The sequence below is a fragment of the Cucurbita pepo genome, chromosome 4 (genome assembly GCF_057944985.1).
Source record: "Cucurbita pepo subsp. pepo isolate OVF chromosome 4, ASM5794498v1, whole genome shotgun sequence".
In the NCBI taxonomy this organism is placed as follows: domain Eukaryota; kingdom Viridiplantae; phylum Streptophyta; class Magnoliopsida; order Cucurbitales; family Cucurbitaceae; genus Cucurbita; species Cucurbita pepo.
In genome coordinates, this window is record NC_141801.1 from 11,401,370 (window position 1) to 11,420,695 (window position 19,326).

At 35.1% G+C, this 19,326-nt stretch overlaps 3 protein-coding genes across 6 annotated transcripts; 1 reads left to right on the forward strand and 2 right to left on the reverse strand.

Annotated features, from left to right (window-relative positions):
* Positions 1 to 367: 367 nt before the first annotated feature.
* LOC111792154 (vesicle-associated membrane protein 711-like) lies at positions 368 to 5,808 on the forward strand. Its single transcript, XM_087123461.1, has 5 exons — positions 368 to 848; positions 1,878 to 2,068; positions 2,750 to 2,913; positions 4,519 to 4,838; positions 5,402 to 5,808. Exons 1-4 carry the CDS (start codon positions 629 to 631, stop codon positions 4,607 to 4,609), a joined length of 666 nt encoding a protein of 221 aa, XP_086979587.1. The 5' UTR covers positions 368 to 628; the 3' UTR covers positions 4,610 to 4,838; positions 5,402 to 5,808.
* Positions 4,971 to 9,955, reverse strand: LOC111793348 (BSD domain-containing protein). The gene is made up of 3 exons (XM_023675193.2): positions 9,171 to 9,955; positions 7,132 to 7,316; positions 4,971 to 5,809 (listed from the first exon to the last, which is right to left on the reverse strand). The coding sequence occupies exons 1-3, from the start codon at positions 9,721 to 9,723 to the stop codon at positions 5,312 to 5,314; spliced, it is 1,236 nt and encodes a 411-aa protein (XP_023530961.2). The 5' UTR covers positions 9,724 to 9,955; the 3' UTR covers positions 4,971 to 5,311.
* Positions 9,956 to 13,455: 3,500 nt separating this feature from the next.
* Positions 13,456 to 18,908, reverse strand: LOC111794005 (putative clathrin assembly protein At5g35200). 4 transcript variants are annotated; one of them, XM_087122869.1, is made up of 17 exons: positions 18,727 to 18,908; positions 18,295 to 18,541; positions 18,073 to 18,184; positions 17,924 to 17,993; positions 17,632 to 17,729; positions 16,916 to 17,057; positions 16,728 to 16,828; positions 16,467 to 16,550; positions 16,284 to 16,334; positions 16,124 to 16,189; positions 15,983 to 16,048; positions 15,808 to 15,888; positions 15,659 to 15,736; positions 15,337 to 15,507; positions 14,798 to 14,876; positions 14,486 to 14,604; positions 13,456 to 14,248 (listed from the first exon to the last, which is right to left on the reverse strand). In XM_087122869.1, the coding sequence occupies exons 3-17, from the start codon at positions 18,169 to 18,171 to the stop codon at positions 13,892 to 13,894; spliced, it is 1,662 nt and encodes a 553-aa protein (XP_086978995.1). In that variant the 5' UTR covers positions 18,172 to 18,184; positions 18,295 to 18,541; positions 18,727 to 18,908; the 3' UTR covers positions 13,456 to 13,891. The 4 variants fall into 4 exon arrangements, with proteins under 4 accessions (XP_086978995.1, XP_086978994.1, XP_023531874.2 ...); XM_087122868.1 differs by lacking the exon at positions 18,295 to 18,541; XM_023676106.2 differs by lacking the exon at positions 18,295 to 18,541 and having other exon boundaries at positions 15,337 to 15,504; positions 18,727 to 18,907.
* Positions 18,909 to 19,326: the final 418 nt, after the last annotated feature.

Genomic DNA, 19,326 nt, shown 5'->3' on the forward strand with positions numbered 1-19,326 from the left:
TCAATTAATAATTAACGAGGCATGAATTTTTTTTCTGAAAATTTGGACCTTACCTTTGAGTGGTCGGTCTAATTTTAATAAAAATGCTAAATTAATAAAAATACATTTGAACTTTACAACTAACCTAAAAAAATCACTCAAATTTGAAAAGCTTTAATAATATCTTTAAATTTTTTAAATATCTAAAAAAAAAATATTTTTACAGTAGTTTTAGATCGAAAGTGTTATTATTATTATATTTTTTTAGAAAAAACCTTTTAAAATAATATTTTTTTTTAACAGATTTACAGTAATATGTACTAAAATTAAAAAATTAAATCATTATAAAATTTAAATTACACAGCTACCGACCACGATTCTACCCGCTGATTTACAAACGCAAGTTTTTCCCGCCAAATTCGGGGTAGGCACGGATGGCATCGCGTAATGCCATTGGCTTTGCACTACGACACTTAAATCTCCGCCTCGGGAAAGAACAGAAATCTTTCATTCTTCTCCTTCCGCTGCAACGATATCTGTGAAATTAACTCCGGTTTGCAAATCCAGATGCCTCTGGCCTCCGAGCTCCTCCTCTTTTCTTGTAAATGAGGTCTTGATACTAATAGGTTTTTAGTTGTTAAGAGGAGCGATGGCGATTCTTTATGGAATGGTGGCCAGAGGACACGTTGTTTTGGCGGAGTTTAGCTTTACACAGACGAATGCGAGCGTCATTGCGAGGCAGATTATGGAGAAAATGAAGCAGGGAGACGATGATAGCAATGCGTCATTTTCTCACGATCGCTACATCTTTCACGTCAAGAGGACCGATGGCCTTACCGTTCTTTGCATGGCCGACGAAGCATCCGGAAGTAAGTGATGATTTAATCTTTCGAGGTTTTCTGCAACTTAGTTCGAAATTCGTATCCACGAGCCGTCGTTGTACGGTTCCTAATAGAGATAACAATAGGTCTTCTTAGTGAGACTTGAGGACTGAAAACGCGTTCTGAAAATCTTTTTCCAATAGTTCTTGCAATGTTATCGTTTTGATAAGTGATTCTGAGCACTTTGCATCGATTTCTATCCATTCGATTTCAAACGAACTTTGTAGATCGGAAACTGCGGGAAAATTTGTGATGACTTTATTGTTTTCCTCATTCTATGTGTTCCAACCAAGTGGATGCGTAAGAACGGTAGATGCCGTTGTCACGAGCGTAAAACACAATTCTATCGGCTGCTAAACCGAAAATTCGGTCGGTTCTCTGTTTGTGTTGTAATTTTTTGACCGAATTTTATTGTTCTTGAGGACAGAAGTAACTGTTTGCTCGGACGGATTTGTTTTAAATCATTTCTTGATTAGCGCTCTCAACTTTACTCTTTAGGCCATATAAATGTTGAGGAGGTAAAGAATTGGTCCCGTTACATATAGTTTCCTATATAATCATTTTTTTTGTCACTCGGATTTGATGGTGAATTGCAAGAAAAAGTTAGTCGACGAGGTTTCGAGGTTGCATTGCAATTTTGATTGAAAACTTCTGCGCGAAAGTGCATTTTCTGTTTGGTTTCCGTTTGATAGTTTAGTTCCTTGAAACAGAATGCAACCAAATCATACTTCGTTCAAAATTTCGAACTCTAAGCTTATGAACATTGAACCAATTTCTTTTAAACAGTACTTGCTGTTACTGCAATATCGCTGCTTTAGTTCTTGTTGATTTGTCTCAATTTGAGTCTACTTGTTTGTAATGGAAATTTTCTTCACCTGTATAAAATGACTGCTTCAGTAGCATTCATATTGTCTATATCTAACTCTTCTCCAAGTTCGTAGTTTCATCGTCACCTTGATCGGAGATGAGTATTCTCATTAACCGATGATAGTTAAACTTCTTTCAATATTTGTGCAGGGAGAATTCCTTTTGCATTTCTCGAAGATATTCATCATAGATTTGTAAAGACCTACGCTCGTACAATTCTTTCAGCTCCTGCATATGCAATGAACGATGAATTTTCAAGGATTCTTAGCCAACAGATGGACCATTTTTCAAATGATCCAAATGCAGATAGGCTAAACCGCTTAAAAGGTGAAATGAGTCAGGCAAGTTCAAAATTATCTTATAAACTCTTTTGGTCAACTAAGTTGTTGATCTTATCGATCATTTGAAATACTGGTTCCTAGTTTCCAAAATTTATCTAATAATCGTTACTGATATTTACCGGCTCTAGCAATGGATTTGATTATCTATATAATTCATAGTACATAAAAGAAAGGCTTCGATGGTGGATAAGAATATTCCTAATGATTCAAATGCCAATAGGCTAAACCGTTAGGTGAACTGAGTCGGGCAAGTTCAGAAAATTGTTTGTTAAGCTCTCAAATTCCGTTTGATCTAACAGTAACTCTCTGTGCTTTCCAGAATCCAGCTATCAATCGTTACTGTTTATTACCATTGATCCTTTGCAATGGATTTAATTAGGATTAGAGTACGTTAAAGAAATAATTTGTTGATGGATAAGAATATTAACATCTGATGGTCTCTGTGGGTGCGGTTTTGATATACATTCTTCTCTTACAACCACTATCAATCTACGTGAGCCTGATACAGATTATTATGTTAGCATTTCAGTTTCATCACTCAGTATAGGATAAAAAGAACTATGTTATGGTTAAAATAACTGTATTTAAAGCAAACTTGTTCACATTGGGTCGGTATTTGGTTTCAGCATACATAAATTATACCGGAATAGAAATTCATCAAACATTTGTATGTGATTACAGGTGAGGGGTGTAATGATGGATAATATTGAGAAAGTGTTGGAGAGAGGTGACCGCTTGGCTTTGCTGGTGGATAAAACTACAAATATTCAAGGAAATGCTGTTCGATTTAGAAGACAATCACGTCGCTACAGAAATACCTTGTGGTGGAGAAACCTTAAACTCACGTAAGTATCTTTGACAAAATTCTCATATTTTGTTCAACTTACATAATTAAGAAATTATTAGTGCGAATTATAGGTATAAGTTTATAAGGCTATTTCGGTAGTCACTCCATGCAGTACATAGATAATGACCGTCTGCTTTCATGTCTTGCCTTAAATTGAATTCAGACTTCATTGGTTTCTGCTTTTGACCATGTTTTCCTTCTAATTGTAGAATCATGATAGGCTTATTAAGTTGGGTAATTTGCCTCATAATAGGTATGACTATTATCGAATCATCACTAAATTAAAAATTTATTCAAAAACTTAAATTAATGATAGGTTAATGTAAATTTCATCTTTTTAATATATTCTCTGTCAGTTGTTAAGAAGTTGATTTATTTCAACTAGTAATTAAAAAAACTTGTCCTTCCAGCCAACTGCCTCAGAATAGGTATGAATGTCATCAAATCATCACTAAATTTAAAAACTTAAATTGATGATTGGTTAATGTAAGTTTCATCTTTTTAATATATTCTTTGTTAGTTATTGATAATAAGTGGTTGATTTATTTTAACTAGTAATTAAAAAAATTTGCCCAACCAATTGTGATCCTTTGTAGGTAGTGAAAAGAGTAATCATAATCTCACTCCAATCCTTTTTATTCGACCAATAACTCTTGAATCAATAAATTAACATTCTTTATACCAAAGTTGGATCAATTCAAAGATAAGACTAGAATTAAATTACATTCTTTATACCAAAGTTGGATCAATTCAAAGATAAGACTAGAATTAAATTACTTTTTAAAATTAAAGAGTTAGAATCAAGATTTGGATTCTTGTTCTAAATTAAGTCATTCTACCCTTCGAACTTAATCAAAGTTTGATTGAATGACTCAGATGCAATCTACCACAAGAATTACTTAAAATCTTAGAAATGACAAAGATGATGTTGAAATTTCTCAGGGTGAAAGTTTCAACTTGAAAGGTCAATTCCATTCATCCTAAATTTGATTTTTACCTAACAATTTTGTGAGTAACTTGGTAACTCTCTACTATCCTTCAAATGCTCATTAAAAAAAGTTATGGTCATGTGCAATAGGTTTGATTAAAACTCATGAAAACTACTTATTAGATTATTAATATCTATGATGAAAAGAGAAAAACAGTGGTGGAAAATAATAAGTATGTACGTGCATAGCTATAGCAGAGTAGCCAAGGGATATGCTTTTGGTTTGTTATAGTTTGAGGCTTAAGGGGAGGCGGAAGCTGTCCAATCTCCCTTAACTTGTACTTCTCTGTTATCAATAATAATTGGTTTCAATTTCAACTTCAATCAATTTCATTAGAGAGTGAGCTGTGAGACAGCAATTTGTGGCAGTTGGATGGAAGATAACGCAATGTCCCTAAAAATCATTTTACTTGCGCATTATCTTGTCCCGTCATTGTCATCGGAGTTTGGTCCCTACTGACTCCCCCTGGCACTTTCATGTGGAACCCAAAAATTCTTTTGAGCTAGGAAATAGGCACAACACATCATGGTCTCCACTCTTCTGCCCATACCGTACTATTATTTTGAACGTATAGAAACAAAGAAAACAATAATCAGTTTGCTTTTATCCTGCAGATGTTCGTTGTTGCTCATTTTCACGATCGTCCTGTATATTGTGCTAGTATTTTTCTGCGAAGGACCTCTACTGCCGTCCTGCTTCAATTAAACGAATGCACAAAACGCAGCTAAGTGACCTATTTATCACTTGTTCAAGAACATGTGCCTTTACGGTATCGTAGTCGTACACTAAAATATATACAGTTCAAATCTTGTTCAGCAAAATTTACTGTACAGATTAGAGTCAATTCGATCCACTTTCATCCAACCTTTGCCTATTGGCGCAGGCGCTGGAAGCATCAACTCCTCGTGGCTAGCACAAGTTGTGGCATATGTCGGTAAGATACGCAAGTCTATATCCACTATACACACACCTTGTCTACCCTTGAGATGAAATTCTTAGAGGACATTTAATTACAATTTAATCTCGACCCTTTATCGCCAAGATTTTAAAGGCACTTTTTAAGAAGTGAAAAAAAAATTGCAATAATAAATGGATACTGTAAGCCTAGTTTTAAACCAAAACGTAAATCAGCGACCTCATCTAGAGAATTAGTTTGGAATGTTCAATTGAGGGAATAACAATGAGTGAAATTCTCTACTAGAATCTCAACACCTTCTGAAGAGAACATATGCACAAAATTTATCCTTGAAAGAAACTAAGTGGAAGATAAATAAGACCTATTCCTTTGAAACTACTCTACTCTAGAGGGCAAACTAAGGGTTTTTTCGTTTTTATTAAACTCGAACTTTTTGGGGGGGAAAATAGTGGGGGTTGAGGTTGGGGAAATACGAGGTTACGTCCACCTTTTTAGTCAAATTCATCCACATTAAACCAATCACTTGAATCCCCACCGTCTGACTCTGTGTCCTGCTTCCATGTTCTCTGCTGCTGATCCAGCTTCGAGCCTGCATTTTCATGCAGATGAACCCAATCACTGGACTCGGTTGATGAAGAAGTCCTTGGGGGGGTTATTACAGAGAACTTTCCAGACAAATCGGTCCCATAATCCTCTATTTCACTGAATGATATTGTACCTTCAAGACCACTCCATTCTTTGACATCGGCAGACGTTTTTGAATCTGCCATTTTCAACTGGTGATTGGTATTCTCTTCCTCTCCATCCATAATTTCCAATCCTTCGCCTCCCTCAGTGGTTTGAGTCGATTTTTCCTTTTCCTCAGATGGCATATTTCCCATTTGAGTGCCACAAACTAAATTGTTGTTATCACAAGTATCCTCAGAGTTCACCTGTGATTTCTCTTTTCTTTGAAATTTATCCAGAAGTAGGTTTCTTGCTTCGACAATCTACCAAAAAAGAACAAAGATGTCACACTATTAATCAGAAACTTCAAGTAAAAGTCATGTTAATAGAGATATTCATTGTGGGAATTTGAGTTATTTGCAATCATGCATTCGGTCAAAGTTAATTACTTAAACGTTATAGACAGGCAAAGAAGAACCCAACTGAAACGGAAAAAAAAAAAGGCATAAGATCGCAACAGAAACAGAAGAGACTCTGGATTAGTGGAATTAAGGTTGTCGCTCTCTAATAAAATTGAAAGTTATGTTTAAAGTCAACCTACTAATTCTATGTAATCAAGTTAGTCTCGTCATAGATCACAAAAACAGCTACAGAAGCATGTGATGAAAAGTGAAAAACTAGAGGCGTTCATCAGTTCAATTTGGACTTGACCAAATCGATTTGAACCTACGTCCTTGGTACTTTTCTGAAAACTACATCTGAATTTTACCACAAACAAGTCTATAAATTGATTGAATCCAACTGGTCAATTTTTTTCAGTTCCACTATGCGGTTCCTTTAAGTAAACTGAAATTTGTATGATATTAATCTTCAACATATCTATGTTCTTAGAGAAAGTTCTAAATATATATCCCAAATAAATGGACAGTTTCGTTATTCATTTTTCTTATGCAAAAAGCCAAACATTATCATCAGTTCTGTAAACATTTGAACTAAATCAGACCAACAGAGCAAAAAGGTCGAACCTAACCATTAAATTTGGATCAATTCAATTTGGCTCATCATTATGATCTCTCACGTGTGGGTGCAATTTGATTATGGTGATCTAACCATCACAAATACGTTGGCATACATATCAATATTCAATTCGCAGACAATATCCAACAATATTCAATTTGAAGCAAATAAAGGACTGGAATGCGTCAAAGTTATATAAATTATCTAGCATTAATATAGCATGAAAAGACCGTACAATTCTAGCATGCACTATATTAATGGAAAGAAAAGAGGGGAAAGTTAATAACATATTAATAGTAAGCATAACAGTCAGCAGACAATGAGCTTGAAATGCATTAAACACACAGAACGCAAATATTGAAAACAAAAAATGTGTAAAGGCGTCCAACTTGCAGGACAGGGATAGAAAGGTCAGACAGAAAGCCACAAGATGATTCCTAGCTCAGAAGAGGAAGACCCAAAATTATGAAGAAAAAAAAAGTCAATGCAACCAAATCAATTTATGATTAAAAAAATCCTAAAGCAATTCCAGTTAGGCTTTAATGCAACAGCAAGCATCACTCATAATAATCTGCAAACAACCTAAAAAATGAAGAATGTGACATTTTAAAAGGGAAATAAATCTTACCTCAGAGGTTTCTAAAAGCTCGAAATCATCTTTGTTGAATCTTGGAAGCAACAATATAAAATAAATCATCCAGAAACGTTCATTGCTCATGGAACTCTGAAGCTGTATTTTAAGAGCTGAGATATTTGGAATCAATTGCTCAACAGTTGAAGTGTGTATTCTTTGAACGTCAGACATTTCAAAATCTGCAATAAAGCTAATCAATGCATTATGCTAATAGTGAATGAAAATTAAAGCATATAAACCGACTTACGTATCCAAAGTGCTCAATGTGAAATTTAACTTCTCAATAATTATCGTTATGTAGGTTTCCGCTTTTTAGCCCACTCTTTTTTGGTAGTTCGATCGTGGAATTTCTTTTTTTCTGTATTTCCGGAATATGAGTGTGTGACTTGTTAGAATTGATCCTATGGATACGACAGAGAAGAAGTCGGTCATCTTGATCAAGATGATTTTATCTCCTTGGATATTCAGTCTAGGCTAGTATCTGGAGCACAGAATATATGAAATAGATTCCAAACTATTATAAAAAATATTAGAACTATGATTCATACTTATCAGACCTCGTGGCCGGACTCCGAAAAAAGAGTTAAAGAAAATTTGAGTTGGAAATATGAATGGATTTTGCTAACCTAATTAGCAATTCCAATTAACATAAAGGTTGAGTTGCACCTTCGTTATGGTGGATGTAATTCTAATTTAGCAAAAGCTCAATCATACGAGAGGTATCAGGTATCTACGTCCTCAGGCTATACCAAAACATTAAATGAGAAACAAAAAGCAATAAAGCAAATAGCACCTGAAGATTTTACGCCACAACCAAGGACATGCTATTACCAACTTGCAAAGAAACAAGTACATGTGCTTCTTGGAGAAGCACCAAAGAGTTAGAATTTTTATTTATTATTTTCTACAAAGGTTCTCCAAATTTTCTTGTCTATTTGTTATTGAGGGGGGAGATGACAGAAAATACAGCCTGGATTTTCGGAGTAAGCTGAGTAGGAATATGCCCCAACTACCTCTCCGAAATCAGTATACATCAAAGTGTCATCATCACTTGGAATATTCTCATTAACAGAAGATGGTAAACGATCTTAGTTACATTCGTAATTATCTTAATCCATCCTGCAACCAATTCTTGTAGTGTACACAACCAAATTCAGACGACTGCTTGTCGTCTACCCTAGGACCAAGTGAAACAAGACATACTTGACCTACTTTTTTTTTCCTTGAGCTCAATAGTAATGGAGAAGAAAGTAGAATCATCAATATTTGAGATGATAATTGTGTCCTATCCTCTAAGCTACACTCGGATTGACACATACTTGACATATTTGATACCATATTGAATAAAAGAACATATATGGAGAAAGTGTTAGTTTCTATATGATCTTTAAATGGTTATGGTCAGAAATATATTTGGATAAGCTCCTGATAAGATGGAAGAATACTTGGATAACAGGTATTCTTCATCTAGAAGAAACCAACGCCCCACGCTACTTCTCTCTAAAAAGAGAACAGGCGAACACCAATTTGGAACATATATTTTCCATGCATTAAAGCAATCAGCTGAAGAGATGGAGAAAAGAATATATAGCTTTGCTTTCTCTTTTCAGGTTTAGTTCTTGATCTTGATTTATTGTTGAAGGAAGTATGTCCAAGTCTCTAGTTGCGAGATATATAGATTTCAACCTGCCTAATCTCTCAAATACTAGATCGATTTCAGCATCCAACAAAATTATATTGGTACATTAGGCTTCATAACATGTGAATTAATTCTCAGAGAAAAAATAATAAAAGAAAAAGGAAAAGAAAACACAGACGATTGAGGAGAAAAAATGCAGAATACTATCGCTAGCGGCACCGAAGCATTCTAATGAATAATGATCACTTCTGGCTCTAGTTTAAGAACATTGTGTGCAATTTGCAGGCACAATGTTTTTATCCTAATCTCTATTTATGCTAAATTCATTGGCCAATGATTAAATACCGAACATATGTTTTATCACAAATATGAATAGCAAAAAACTTGCAGTTACCTGTATCAACAAGCGCCAAGGGAAAGTCGGTCCAGTACTCTGGCCGCAAAGAAATATCGTTAACAAAATTTAAAACCTCATCCGTAATTCCTGGCGTATCATCAACACACTCGTCTTCGAATTCCTCATCTTCTTCATCATCATCAGAACGACTCTGAAATTGCAGCAAGTTAGTAGCAAACCTACAAATCTCTCCAACAGCCTTGTTGCTACGAACAGAAAGCATCGAGAAGCCGTTTCTCAAGCCACCGTTTATCTCTGCGAGATCATTGCGAATTCCTTGAAGCTTTTGAGAAAGCGACGAAGAATCTGAACTCGATTCGGAAGAATCAGCAGCAACAATCACCGCTGGCGATGGTTGTGAAGAGAGAAAGTTGGAGAGGCCACGTAGCTGACGGCTCAGCGTCTCACCAAGCGCGGTGAAGTCGTCCTTAACAGAAGGATCGGCAGTGGTGAAATGGACACATTCCGACGACGACAACGAACTGTTCAACGGCGACTCGGCGGATATATCATCATCGCTTGCTTGAAAAGACTTAAACAACCAAGACATGGTTACTCACAGGTTTTGTTCGTCCGGATAGTTACTGAACGAAATTAAAAGAGAGGCAGAAAGAGAGCATCCGGAGAGCTTTGGAAATGGCGGTGAAGCTCGTCTAGTTCCTTCGTTCTCCGTTTTTCGGCACTGTATCTCTCTATCTTGTAATTCTGTTTTGATCTCTATGTTTCCAAACTCTTTCAAGCGCCTATTTCCCCGCGGTGCCGAATCTGAAATTTCTGGTACTTCGTTAACATATATATTTTAGTTTATAAATAGTTTTTTTTTTTTTTTTTTTTTTTTTTAATGTTGGTGGACCCACATACGAAGTCCATATATAAAAAGATGCTGACGTGGCTTTAATACTAGAACTTTTCTCCAATAAACCACCCCTACCACACCAAATTTGCACGGCTAGTCCACCTGGATTTTGCCACGTCGACTTCCTGATACGCCCGTTAATTACCGATATGCCCTCCACTGCATTTACTCACTTTAAAAATTAATTTTACATTAAAATATTGTTTCTCTTCCAATAGTTTGTTTTTTTTGTTTTTTTTTTTTTTAATTTTAAATTTATCCAATTTACTTTCTACTCTTTACAAATTTTAAATTTAGTCCTCACTAATTAAATTTAAATACTATTTTGGTCGAAACCCTTTTACCACAATTTTTTTAATGTATTTTTAAAAACATATATATATATATATTAGGGATATATTATTTTGATTCTAAGTTTCAGTTACCACTTAGCTGAATTGTAGCTAGAGTGGGTTGCTATTTTTTTTTGTCTTTCTTCAACTATGGGTGCAGATTTATATTATTTGAAAACTTAACATCTTCAAAAAAGCACAGTGTTGTGGAGCAAATTCATTAGTGTTCTCAACAATCCGGTACCAGAGCCTCTGCGGAGTCTGATTTTCAAAGCAGCAGTCTTTCAAATTCTGCAACAGCAAGAAACTGATCACAGAAGGAAATAAGAACGAAGGAAGGTTTAGACAGCCAACAACTCCACGGATTGATGTTCACTACGATCATTGAAGCATGTTGATGATAATAATTTGTCACAGAAATATGGGATGCGATGAAGAACAAGTTTGAAGGAATTGAGATGAAGTCGGGCGATGGAGTGACAGAATACTTTTCCAAGTTCATGTCAGTGGCAAATAATGACAGAATTTAGTGCAACTTATTATAATTTGAATTAATTATGGAATATATCTTATATATTCGTAATCCATTAATATTTAAAATAATGTCGTTCGTAATCCGTTAATATTTGGAATAATGCCAGAATTTAGTATAACTAGTGATGGTTTGAATTAGTTAAGAAATATATCTTATATATTCCTAATATTAGGAGAATATATTAGTTATGGAATATATTTAGATATAATATTTTTTTTCATTTGATTAATAATATATTTTATTTTATCATCTAGTTAGTCTATTTAAATGTTGTCAATATGACTAATGAAATTGAACTTTCGATCCCAATTCTATTTCTCATTCTTAACTCTGTATTGACTTCGATCCCAATTCTATATCTCATTCCTTGTATTGACTTCGATCCCAATTCTATATCTCATTCCTTGTATTGACTTCGATCTCAATTCTATTTCTCATTCCTTGTATTGACTTTGATCCCAACTCTATTTCTCATTCTTAACTCTGTATTGAGTAATAATATTTCAAATCTATTCACATCTTTTAGTGGTATATATTGTGTAGGTATCAAAGCCAAGTTAGTAACCAAGGGTTGACATTATTACTCAACCAGATGAATGTTGGGAGTGTTTCTATGGTTATAGTTATGGAAAAGCTTATTGACAATAATTATGACAATAATTATAATTATTGGAAGTTATGTATGGAAGCTTATCTACAGGGACAAGATTTGTGGGATTTAATTGAAGGTGATGACACAGAAATTCCAGCAAATACTCCCCAGAATGCTGAATTACGACGAAAATGGAAGATCAAATGTGGAAAAGCTTTATTTATCTTGCGAACTTTGATCAGCAAGGAATATATTGATCATATTCGTGATTTAAAGTCACCAAAGCAAGTGTGGGAAACACTTCAAAAGTTGTTCACTCAGAAAAAGACAGCTCGATTGCAATTTCTAGAGAATGAACTAGCTGTGGTAACTCAAGGTAATTTTTCTGTTGAAGAATATTTTTTTAGAGTGAAAAATCTGTGTTATGAGATTTCAGAATTAGATGCTGAGGAGCCAGTGACTGATGCTAAATTACGGCGTTATATTATTCGTGGATTACGAAAAGACTTTATGCCCTTGATTTCCTCAATACAAAGGTTGGCAAATCAGCCTACAGTTATTGAATTGGAGAATTTGCTTTCTAATCAGGAAGCTTTGATTAAGCAAATTACTAGCCGCAACGAGCTTTCTCCAAAGTCAGAAGATGTGTTGTATGTCAAAGGTCAAAGGAGACAAAATTTTCATTCAAAGCCTTCATCAAGCAACGTGAATCAATTCATAAGTGAGGGGTCGTCAAAGAAGCCATTTAAAATTTGTTACAAGTGTGGAAAACCTAGCCATTTCAAACGAGATTGTCGAGTGAAAGTGGTGTGTGATCGTTGCGGAAAGCCAGGCCATATTAAGTCAAATTGCCGAGTCAAAATGCAAGAATTAGAAGCAAATGCTGGACATGAAAGTAAAAATTCTTCAGATCCATTTTGGGAACCCTGTTTAACTATTGAGGTTCTTGACCAGCCAACAAACGTGACTTCAGCTGTACATCAAGATGATGTCTCAACAGATGCTCATGCCTTTATAGACTACAATGAAGAATGAATTGTCGATTCTGGTTATTCTCATCATGCAACTGGAAACAAAACTCTTCTATTAGATGTTCGTCCACATTGTCAAAAGAAGAGTAAAGGGCCTAACAAAGTGGCTGAATTGGAATCATGACTTTCTCAACTCCAGGAGGAACCGAAGAAAACTAATGATCAATTGAGCTCATCTGAATGATCTGAAGATGAGTAGTATATTTTATTTTATTCTCAAGATTTAGTTAGTTGATATTTTACTAGTTGATATTTTCCTTATTTGTAGTTAAGATTTAGTTAGTTGATATTTTCCTTAGTTAGTTGATATTTTCCTTATTTGTAGGTATTAGTTAGTAGCTTGTATCTTATTTAAATATTGTGAATATCAATATGAAGATTGAACCTTCGGTCCCAATTCTATTTCTCATTTTTAACTCTGTATTTGTATTGTTGAATAATATTTTCAGATCTATTCCGGTAGATATTGTGTCAAATAAGATCCATATTTATGGAGAAGATCTGCCAGATGAGTTGCTAAGTCCCTTGACAGTACATGGAACAAGAAATGCTTATGATGTCTTATGAGGAATTGCATGGAATCCAAAGAGAGGTTTCGTGGTTTATTAATTCTGCGTGGTGTTCTCTCATATGAATCTAGTAGTCAAAAGTAAAAGTCGGTTCCTTTCTCTAAACTCAAACCGAGACCGGGAGAAGTGTTGCAAGACAGGAAAAAGGAATTGCACATATCGAATGGGTCAAAGAAGGAATGGTTCCTCTACAAGCCATTTGAGAAACCGTTTGAACTAAAATTGATTATTGTTGCTATCTAATTCGAATATGTATGGGGCATTAGTCATAAGAATTTGAAGAATGCTCATGTTGTTGCCGAGGGATGTCCGAAATTGAGTAATCATCTCTTAAGCATAGGGTAGGATTAGCAGAAACAGTATGAGAATATTCGGAAGTAAATGATAACAACCACAACAATTCCTGAAGGATAAATATCGAGGTTGGTTTTACATAAATTTGCTAAAGATAGATTTTACAGATTCCTATGATCCATTAAGGAAGAAATGAATAAGACAGAAAGGACAAACTGTTTAAAGAGAGGGAAAAAAAACTTGGAATTGCCTGCCTAATCATTCACAATAGTGAAGCATGTTGCCAGCAATTCTTCCAAGTATCTAAGACCTTATTACCATCTTTCATGACACAAATAATCAATCAAAAGCCTGTCTCACTAATTATGATCAAAAGAATCTCACCTTAGCTAACTTAACTTCTACTCATACACAAGATATTGTACATCTGTATACACCAGATTTAGCAGCCCCCCATTTGAAGAAGTCATGATCATTAACATTTCTATCAGAGTTTTCTTTGGATGATTTTAAATGAGACCAGTAAAAGGATTGGAAGCGTGAACAGGCATACCCGGATTGTAGTGGTAGGCATTGGTCCCGTGAGGATTTCCGAAAGGATTCGACTGTTGTGAAGGTGCCATCATCATCATCTGCTGCTGCTGTTGAAATATGAAAGCTTGCTGCTGGTTGGCCATGGCTGCCATTTGTACTGAATGAGGTGCAGTCACCCCAGTTGAGGAGAAAAAGGGATCATGGATTGGCTGTTGCATCATGGTACCGGGTATTGGAACTGGTTCCCATGGATTGTAACTCACGTTCTGATTATTTCTTCTGATTGCATCATCATATAAGCTGTCTAATGTAAGCAAGTCCAACCCTCCGGCCTTTGCCAATCAGTTCAAAGCATTATCAGAATATCATAAATTTGGGCAAAGAGGGAACGGGATGTTGTTTAGGAGATAGAACAGTAGAAGACTAATGGTCTCCTGGACATATCTAAGATGAAATGCTAGAATACAAGTCTGGGCGATGGTACTGATTACATCGCTATTGTGTATACATCCAATATGAATGCAAAATCTAATGTCTAATGAGTGAGTATATAGAATAAAGATAAGTACCAATTTGCTTGTAGCAGCTACACTTTCATTTGCGCTTGGTGCCGTAACAAGTGCCAATTCCCAGCCTGTAGTTGTAGTACCATTAACTTGGCTTGGAACAGAACTGGTTTGTTGGTCGGCTGTGATCACAGGCAGTACAAGTACAGTGAGCCGACTCCTCGTGTTTGGTTATTCCAATTACTACACAAAAGCCTAAAGTATTGCTCCCCTTTTCTTTACTAAATTCTAAATATCAACTTCACATATTGAATTGTTTTCTATTGCTTGCTATTGAAATTTGAAGAAAAATGCAGAAAGAAAGAAGAGAACTACCAACTGGGACAACAGCCAACGCCAAAGAATTCTTCTCATCTAAATTGGAAGTGGTCTCAGCTACAGGATCATTCAAACCCTGACCAAAAACAGATAATTGTCCCAAAAACGTATTTCTAGAATAATCATATGACTACATACTAATTTCGTAAAGAAACAGCTACACTTATAATAATAGGGAAACTTCAGTATCTGTTTATTTGAAAAGTTCAGAATACCGACCATATTTACTTCAGGAGATCTGAAGACTATATGATTTCTTTTAAGCATTAAAATAAGTTTTTAAAAAAACTCCGTTTTAAGAAAGAATATTATATAAGAACAAATGACAAAAATAATATATAGGTTCACTTTTAGCCGTTGATTTTTTGCTCAATACAAAAAATAATTTTAAGAATTCAAAATAAATCATTTTTGTAATTTATTTTAAGAAAACAATTGGTCAAATTATTTTAAGTAAATTAGTAACCACTTAAGAATCACGATCATGTCATAATCTACTAATATTAGGAGTAGACTCACTAACAATAGAAGCTTACCAACAAATCAGGTTGTTCAGTCACGACTGGTTCTACTTTCACTGGTTCAGGGGGTGGCGGAGACGCAGCTGGTGGAGGTGCCACTGGTTGTTCCGTTTGCACTTCTGGTTCCTTCTTGTCCTCAACAGCCAGAACTTCTTTAGGGGCAGCTACTTTATTACCAGCAGTCTGCTTATTATGATGTGTACCAAAAAGAGTTCAGGTGTTTTTCATAGAATATCTTGGTGTTAACCGATTATATGAGAGCGTGAAGAACAAACAATTTGGGAAAGCATAAAAAACAATGAATAAAAGAGAAGTAGAAAAAGAAAAAAGGCACTACCTGATCCTTACGAGCTGCCGAAACTCGTGGAGCTTCTCGTACATAATCTTCCATGGCTTGAAAAAATGATGCAGGAGGCTTCAAAATGAGCACACAAAACACGAAAATTAGTCTTTTCTTTTTATGGAAAGATGGGGAGGAGGGACTACCTGTTCAATCTTTATAAACTTCTCGCCACGCCCAATATAGAGACTTTTACAAACTTCATAGAATTCAGAGAGCCTTTCTGCCTGCAAAAATGGAGAAAATTACGACCATGTCTATTCAACTCTTATCCTGAGCAGTACTACAAGTTGATGAAAATGGCAATTATGGTGCCAATACCTGCTGGCCAGCCCTCCTGTATATATCCAGGGCTTTCATTGCATCTTGGGGTTGCATCTCAAAAAACTGAATATTAAGACCATGTTAGTTTCAGTTTTTGCATTTACAATAAGCTTATCTGATAAACAGATCAGTTCTTACCTTGTCAACTAAATTGGCAGTACCATCACTGATGGCCTGATAAATTTTGACGCTTTCAGAAGCAACCTACAAAAAGATAGAAGACATGGATGATGAGAATCGATCCCACAAAGGAGTAAAGATCTTTCACTGTACATGAAAGATTGTAAGAGGTTCCTACCAATGAAAGGGCTAGCTGAATTACAAAATTATGAACTGCAGCTCCTTGTGGCTGCAGAAAAGTTGAACGTTATTCCACAATAAATAAGGAAAAATCCTGAATGTTTTTCTATTATAAATGAAGCAATACCACATAATATTTTCAGGAATAAAAACCTAGTCCTTGGGACATAAATATGTCTACCTGACAACCAAGTACGCGATACAGAAGCTCTTGTAATGCTGGCATCTGCTCAAGCAACTCGGCAGTATCTAGATCTTTGGTTCTCTGCACCATTACCCATAAAATTACTACCAAAATGTAGCTGAAACAGTATTCTCAATTGTATGAAACCCAAACAGCAAGTAGATGTAGTGAATTGGTGATGGGCCTCTCAAGGAGACTTCTTACGCCTTATACTCTCCAAACACAAGATGAGGTTCAAGAAAGAAAGTATTTTCTTACCACACTATCTGCCTCGACATCGTACTTCAGTACACGGAAACATTCCAACCTCTCCTCCAAAAATAAGGCATACGAACGTACCCAAGCAGAATAATCCCAAGCTACATGCAGCACATGAAATGTTTTAGATTGAGATTTTTATTCTCCTTAAATTGTCTTTTTCAATTCTAAAGCCTCAGAGAAGGTACCCTTAGCACTGGAATCGTCTTTAAAATGAGCTAAATTAAGCATGTGGTTTCTTCTCCTGCCATAGTTAATGAGTTCTTCACGAAATGTGGGGTCCATTTCCCGTAAAGCACGATGGATAACAACCAAAGTTTTTAATGCAACCTACACAGTGAAATCATAGTTCGTTAAACAAATTTAATAAGCACTACAAATCTTAATTGGAGATGAAATCTAAACCCAAGCCATCTAAATTTTAAATATATCACGTCTTACATTAAGATGGAAAAACTGTAGTCTGCAAATACTATTTGCCTAGAGTACATAAATCAGTCTAACACCATTCTTCACAACAGTTTCTATAGTAATGTTACAGGTTTGTTTAAGTTGCAAGATAAATGCTTATCATCCCCAGTCACAGGAACCCTTGGTTTTAACACCATCAATTTCACGTCTACAACAGACAGAAGTTCTTATTAATCTTACTTTCCCAAGATTTTGATAAGAGTTGACAGAATTGAAGTATGATAGACCGCAATGTCAAATGTAACATTTACCAGCACTCAAATCCCATTAACTTGCGCAATAATACAGATGATAATAAGCTCAAAAATCTACAGAGAGATTGAATGTTCTAGTAGAACTTCGAAGCAGGAAGGTATATAGCTTATGTGATAGCAGTTGATTTGCAAAGAATACTGATTTGTAATGTTTATGACGGCAAAACATGAAGACTTACTGCCCAATTATGAGTCTTGGATAATCGCCTTGCCAAAGCTTGGATGCAATATGCAACATCAGCTCTAGGCATGGTAGCTGAAATATCCGCGAATATAGCTGCAAAGTCCAAAACCATCTAATTCTTTTAAGAAGACAAAATTATCTTATTTTCGTATTATGATGACTATTATCCTACAATACCAGATAGAAGAAACAGATTATCAAGTAAAAATGTAAAGTTCAGATGAGGATTTGACACGTTCAATTGAACAAGAAAATGAATATCTTGGTAAGGGCATCAAGGAACACACCACGAATATGTTTTTCCTTTGCAGGGCGTTCAACATGATTTGTTGCCTTAATTATAGCAATGTCTAATTCCTGAATTTATCATCGCGCCAAGAACATGAGATAGATCCAGTCTATTGGGATGCATCGAGAGTAGAACTTATAGAGTTACCTTATAATCACTGTTAACTTTAGCTAATGAAACTGTGGTAGTATCCTTCAGAGCTCCCAGAGCTTTTCTAAGGCTGTTCTGTGTACCCCCACCTGACATTCTCTCTCCCTCACTGTTAACAAAGCAGCAGCAAACTCAGCAACTTGATATGGTTCCACTTACATAAACAAAAAAAGATTCATAGAAATGTCTTATAACACATTGCATCATTCATAAACCTACATAATTAATTAATAGCATTATCCATCAATTGATCTGCCAATTCAAAGGAACCATTCAAACATCCATCAGGCTAGTCAAGAATCATAATGAATGTCATATCCATAAGCAATATTCTCTCAATTGTTACTAGTGATACGGCTTGAATTCATCAACAAATACACATTTACTGTCATTAAAAACACAGAATGAAACGCCAATAAGCTCAGAGAGGCCAGAGTCGAACTGAACGACTTAAACTGCACTAAACCTAAGCCAAAAATGTGTAGTAACAAGTATACATTAGTAAAAGCAAACAAAAACTTGATTGAATAGAAAGATCTAATCAAGTAGAGCACGATTCAATGCAACACAAACAAAACCGCATCCACATTTCGAACTGAGATGAAAAACACAAAATAAGAATCAAATAAAAGATCATAGAACTTGATATACCTCAAAATGAATCGAGAAAGAGAGAAGAAAGGTCGATTGGAGGATAGCCTGCGACCAAAGCAAAGTCGAAAATGTGAAGCTCTCTATATGGTGGCCTCACAGAGCTTAAACCACTGGTTTTTAAATATTATTTTTCATCTTTTTCTTCTTCTAAAACTGTCTCTTACAATCTTTGCTGTCAGAAAAATACGGAATTGTAAGAATTTGTACTGCGTTGAGGTTAAAATGGGAATTATTCTCTAACACGCTTTTTCATCTCATTCCTGCACCCTGCCTTGAGATCTTGCCACGTGTTGAATCATAATCCACGACTTCGGAATAAATATTGAATTAAATATTAGACCATGGGTGGTTTAATTTTTTGGAGTTAATGTACCCATTAATATGCCATGTTTATTTGTGAATAATATATTAATGGAAGAAAATAAATAATTATTTCATATTAATCGAGAAAAAAAAAAGGTTAACATACAAATTTGAATTAATTTTCAAATTATCTCCTTAGTTTAATTCAATCAATTAAGAATAAAGTTTAGATCTCCATTCCAATTTCTAGAAAAAAAAGTGTTAAGATACTAATATTTTGAATTCAATAATTCA